Genomic DNA, 6141 nt, shown 5'->3' with positions numbered 1-6141 from the left:
ATTATCTTACCTCCCATCGGTCTTTTGCTCCCCCCAACCCCCACCCCCGCTCCCTGCCCTCAGGCAATTGCGCGGAGGGAGAAACTGAGGCAGGCCCCGGGAGTCGGCCTGGGCGGAAGGAGCGTCCCTCCAGCCCTCAGCCCTGGGCAAGGGCGTCGGGGCGGCTGCCGCGAGGGCTGGGCGGGCCCGGAGCCCCGCGCCGACCCGGCGCCCCGGCCGAGGGGCGGGCCCGAAGCCGCGGCCTCGCCTCCGTCCCGGCCGCGCGGCGCCTGCCGCCTCCCGGCAGCTCGCTGAGGGCGGCCTCGCGGGCCCGGGAGCTCTGCCCGGCCGCGCGCCGCCACCCGCCACCCGCCACCCGCCACCCGCCACCATGCTGCAGAAGCGGGAGAAGGTGCTGCTTCTGAGGACCTTCCAGGGCCGGACGCTGCGCATCGTGCGAGAGCATTACCTGCGGCCCAGCGTGCCCTGCAACAGCCCGCTGTGCCCGCAGCCCGCCACCTGCCGCAACGGTCCGGGCCGCGCGGGAGCGAGGGCGGCGGGGCGCGAACGGGAGCCGAGGCCCGAGCGAGGGGAGCCCGGGCCGGGCGGGAGCGAGGGCGGCCGGGGCGGGAGCGAGGGGAGCCCGGGCCGGGCGGGAGCGGGGCGGCGAGGCGGGAGGCGGGCGGCCCTTGAGGCCGAAGGGCGCGGCCGGAGGCGGAGCGCGAGGCCCGGGACGCGCGGGGTCCTAGGCCCCCCGGCCTCCGACCGCCCCTCGGCTTCGTCTCGGTCCGGGCAGCGCGTCGGGAGCGAGAGGCTGCGGCCCCACAGCCGCGGAGACCGCCGTGGGCTCCCCGACTGCTGCGCCCCATGAAATGGAAGGGCCCTGAGGCAGTTTCCTCCGCCTCCCAGAAGCCTGGTGATTTGGGCTTTCCGAGGGGCCTGGGCGCGGGAACCTGCCCCTCCCCGCCCCCCAGGCTTGCAGGTGGTGAAGTGGGGACGTCCGGGGCTGTAGGCCCTTCAGTGACGGGCGGGACGCGAACCTGTGTCCCGAGCGCGGAGCCCTGCCGCTGCTCAGTTTACTTTTCTTTGCTCCCTATAAATTCTGTGGCCTGGCTGCAGCGGTGCCTCAGGCCTGCACGCAGTGGAGGGCTCTCTGCACCGCTCGGTGTGCGAGTTTTCTGCGCCCTCGCTGTGCGGAGGCCGTGGGGCAGTTGGATCGGGGCCTGCTGTGCGCCAGTAGCACCTTCCCGCACTCAGGCTCTGGGCGGCTCCGTGGCCCGTGGAACGCAGAAGGTTACTACTGGTTCTCTCCCCTCCGGTGGGAAGATGAGTGTGCTGGGCCTTTTCGACGAATATTTGGAGTCCTTAGCTTGGTTAAGGATTGATGGTTAAAGTGAACATTCAGTTCCTGCGTGGCTACCCAGCTCCCTGACACGGTCTGAGTGGAAATCCTGCCACAGCCCTTGCTTGCACTGAGCATCTTTTCTGGCCCTTGGAGACTTTTGCACATGTTCACAATCTAGAGACAGAACTGACTTGAAATTGCTGGATAGAAACAAGTGGCTAACATGAATATTTTTAGTGTGTCTCATTTGAATGTGAAGTTCTCATGAATTAACACACAGATATTCAGGTTGTGCTGAAGATGTGCTTGTTTTAAAAAATCGGTTATCTCCTGCTCCACTGGTAACATTGTAAACCACATTGAACTTTTATTTATCACAGTTTCAGAAAAATGAAGGTGCTGAATTTACTTGAACTTTGGGCCTCTACCAAAGTACATTTGTCTTGTCGTTTAGAAACTTCACGGTGTAGTTAAGGTTGGAAATTATTTTGCACAGGAGGGCACCATGACATTGAAATAGTAATAAACCAGGTTTGCAAGTGTTGTATAATCTCTTACATTTTGAATTATGCTTCAGATGGGAAACTCTTGTCTGGTGATGTGACTCATTACGTGATCCCAGATTGGAAAGTTGTTCAAGATTACCTGGAGATCCTTGAGTTTCCTGAATTGAAGGGAATTATTTTCATGCAAACAGCTTGTCAAGCTGTGCAGCATCAAAGAGGCCGGAGGTATCTGTTTTGCATTATTTATTTATTGGGTTGGTCCCCCCCCTTTTTTTTTTTAGAAAAGAGCCTTTGTTATAGGGGGAGGGGACGAGTTTATTATTTTGTCAGAAAGTAGTTTTTGAACTAATTTAGTCTTTTCTTTGCTGGTAGGAATGCAGTAACATTCTTTTATATTTCTGCTTCAACATCTGTCCAAAAGATCTGACTGTAAATCAATAAGCTGCATTGTCCCCAGTATGTGGGTATTTAAGGTTATTGGCTTTTGGTTTGCATTTTATAGCAGTTATTGCTTATTTCTTGTTGATAATGCATATTATTTAATCTTATTTATAGATATATTGTTTCAGTTGCTTAGTTTTTTTATTCCCTTGGGAAAAAGTACTTTATTTTTAAATTTTAGACTCCTTTATTGTGGATACAAATCATATTTGTAGTGATTTATTCAATGAAACCCGAAATAACTTGTTTTTATTTTTAGGTTACTACTGTAACTACCAACCATAGTAATTGTATTTGCTAAACAAAGGATTTTTGATTGAAATCAGTCTAAAATGCTTGCCTTGTACCTTTTAAGCAAGTGCTCTAAAAATTGGTTTTGTTTCATTTAACATTAGGAAGAGATTTATGATTTGAACTTGAAGACTCATGCTGTATGGAAACAGCATACAGTATTACAAATTATATATCCAAACTCTTAACACCCCAAGTCATTTAAAAAGCAGAAAACTATGCATTTATTCTTTTTTAAATGTTGTAGTTTCTACAGACTTTGATAGTAAAAGATGAACTGTGTTTATTTGTATATGAAAATGATAAGTTGTCCTTATTATGTGCTCAGTTCAAAAAATATGCATTAACTAGATTGTGCACAGATTTTTCAGATAGAACATTTTCAAATGAGCTTGAAGTTGATTTCATTCCGACAGAAATATATAGATGTTTATACACATTCAGATTTAAATGCTGCTCCAGGTGTCGTATTTCAATTTCTGCTACTAAAATCAATTTGTTGTTATCATTTGGATTGCTAACACACTGCAGAGCCTTTTCAGCTTCTGTTTTCTAAAATATTTTTAATATTAAGGATTGTTTTAAAAACCAATTGCTGGGACATTCAAAAACAAAGAATTGGGATTTAAATGTCTTTTCTTCTGAACATTTCAAAAGTAGTTAACTTGATGAAAAACTATTGGTTTTCCATTGCTTTACCATGTCTCTGAATATACTAAATGTAAAAACAAAAGATGAGTTATGAAATAGGCCCATGTTGATAACACCCTGGTTTTCCCATTCAGTAAGCACTTTTTGAGCCCCTAGTTTCAGGCCTTCTGCAGTAGTACAAAGTCTTAGTTCCTTTCTCAACAGGCCTGTTGTCTTGTTGGGGTTAGACACAAGAAGCAAGAAGGTAATTACGACACACCTTGGACACGTGGGATAATTTAATGTGGACAATGCAAAGTGCAGAAGTAAATATGGGGTGTGGGGATTAGGCCACAAAGTCCTCTGAGGGAAATAGGTTAGAGACTGGTCTTAAATAAAGGAGGGATAATGAACATGCTTAATGTAGAGGAAAAAGAGGCAGGAAGGGAATCAGCAAGTTTGGGATTTAGTGCTTTGTTTATCTGTCAAGCAACCAGCTGGTTTATTCAGGTTGAAACAGCTAAATGACCAAAATGACCTAAGCCCTAGAAAGTGTCATATTGAAAGCTAACTTTAGAATTGACGATAGTTCTCAACTATGTAACATCCAGGAGTTTGCTTTATTAATTTGGCGTTCATAAGTGTTGAGTGTAAGTCATTTACCTTTCTATGTTTAACCAAGTGTGGCCTAGCAGAAGCTCCATGGTGTTTTGCTTCATTTAATGCTGGGAAACATTTTGTTTTGTTTTTCATTTCTCCCTTGGAGATTTTTGAGATGTTAGTAAATAGTTCATTCTGTTTGATATGCCTTTAGGAGCATTATTGCTTAGGGAAGCTTTGGCGGTTAAAATACCTACTCTGGTCTAGTGTCTGGTTTAAGGATGCCTTGCTTTCTTCTTTTGACCCCCTTTCTGAATTTCTTCTGTAAAGCTTCAGAGTCTCACTAGTTTGTACCTCAGTTCCTCAATATACTGTATATAACATAAGATAGGGATCATAGAATATGATACTTGGAGAGGATCTAAGAGGCCAACATGATCTATCTAACTCCCCATTCAACACATCAGTGTTACTCAACATGAGTAATGTCACTGACTTTGTTTCTAAAAGAAAAGTTTCTCATAGACACACAGCGTTCATTTAAATTATTTTGTTGTGTTATTTAAATATATTTAAACATAAATCTAGGTGTGAGTCCTCATGCTTAAGTATTTAATACAACACTAAAACCAAATCGAACCTTCAAATTCATAAACAAAACTATAAAAACAGACTACTGCAAATGAACGTTAATTTAATGTGACAGATGACATTGTTTTACTGAAGTGAAATTACCAGAGTTGGGTTTAACAATAGAAAGACATAGCTCTAATCTGCTTCTGTATTTAATGTGATTTTGTTTTCTTATTTCAATAATATTAATGCAGAAAGTGGCCTGTTCTCGTAAGTGTATTGTACAAAACAGTACGAAAAAGTTAAGGTTTTGATTGTTCAGGATAATCACATATTCTGCCATCTAACAATCCTCAAATGCTTATTTAATGTGGGGTCTCTTGATAACTGTAAGACTCTCTTATTGATCACACATTCATTTATCCAGGTGTTTATATTTTTATTCAACAAATGTTTATTGAGAGACTGTATGTTCCAGAAACTTGTGCTAGCACTGAGGTTACAGTAGTGAACAAAAGCAGACATGGTCTTGAGGGGAGACAGGCAATATCAGGTAATCACATGAACTGATGGAGAAAGGCAGCTGTGACAGATGCACTAAAGGACAGGTACAGGGCTCCAGGAGAGCCAAGACTGGTCAGGGAGGCACGAAAGGCTTTCCTGGGGGCAATGCTTATGCTAAGCTCTGAGGGATAAGTAGGCGGAAACCAGAGAAAAGCTTCCCAGGTGAGGAAACTGCTGTGCAGGGTCATAGGGAAGGGAATGCTGCTGGAGGAACTTAAAGGAGGCCCTCGATTGGATGGTAGGCCTCATGGGCCTCAGGGATGTCAGGATGAGATGATACAATCAGATTGCTGTTTTGAAAAGATTACTGGGACAGTGTAGAAAAGTCATGGAGAAAAGAAGACAGGAGGCTATTGTTGGTATGAGAAATGTTGGTAGCTTAGAGATGGAGAGAAATAGATATTTTAAAGAGCTATTTAGTAGGTAAAATCTATAGAATTTCCTAAGTATGTGACCAAGAGAATTGAAAACAAGTCCATGCAAAAACTTGCACATGAGTGTTCATAGCAGCTCAATTTATAATAGCCAAAAAATGGAAACAACCAAATGTCCATCAACTGATGAATGGGTACACAAAATGTGATTTATTCATGCAAGGAAATATTATTCAGCCATAAAGAGAGATGAAGTACTGATACATGCTGCAACATAAATGAACCTTGAAAATATTATGCTAAGTGAAACAAACCAACCACACAGAAAAATTATATAGTGTATTATTCCATTTATATAAAATGACCAGAATAGGTAAATAGAGACAGAAAGTAGATTAGTTAGGATGCCAGGAGCTGGGGGTCAGGGGAAATGGGGAATGACTGCTTAATGGGTATGTTTCTTTTGGAGGTGATGAAATGCTCTGGAATTAGATAGTAAGCATGGTTGTGTAACTCTGTGACTATACTAAAAACCACTGAATTGTACATTTAAAAGGGTGAATTTTATGGTATGTGAATTATATCTCAATAAAGCTGTTACTTTGAAAAATCTATAGAACTTAGTATGGATTTTGATAATAAGTGAGGTGAGTGAGAAGGTGGTGTCAAGGGTAACACTGAGGTTTCTGGCTTACATAAGTGGATAGAGAGGGTGCACCAGAAGAGTTCTAAGGAGGAGGGTAGATAAAGGTCCTGAGTTTGAAGTGTCTGAGGCCTCCAAGAGGGCAGGCATTGACTCTAAATGGCACTGCAGTTAGAAGGCAGTCATCCAGCTGGT

At 44.4% G+C, this 6141-nt stretch overlaps 1 protein-coding gene across 2 annotated transcripts in view; it reads left to right on the top strand.

The window, feature by feature from the left end:
- The first annotated feature begins 339 nt into the window (after positions 1-339).
- The window catches only part of DIS3L (DIS3 like exosome 3'-5' exoribonuclease), a 30381-nt gene continuing 24579 nt past the window's right edge, over positions 340-6141 (top strand). The window contains exons 1-2 of one of the 2 annotated variants that reach the window (XM_087820800.1): positions 340-509; positions 1902-2055. In XM_087820800.1, the coding sequence (XP_087676926.1) occupies positions 371-509; positions 1902-2055 (293 nt within the window). In that variant the 5' untranslated portion in view covers positions 340-370. Of the gene's footprint in view, positions 510-806; positions 896-1901; positions 2056-6141 lie in introns of those variants that run through there. The other variant, XM_016208638.2, reaches the window with a different exon arrangement.

Source organism: Miniopterus natalensis, chromosome 1 (genome assembly GCF_054644295.1).
Source record: "Miniopterus natalensis isolate mMinNat1 chromosome 1, mMinNat1.hap1, whole genome shotgun sequence".
Lineage (NCBI taxonomy): Eukaryota > Metazoa > Chordata > Mammalia > Chiroptera > Miniopteridae > Miniopterus > Miniopterus natalensis.
This window is presented reverse-complemented; position numbering and strand designations above follow the sequence as displayed.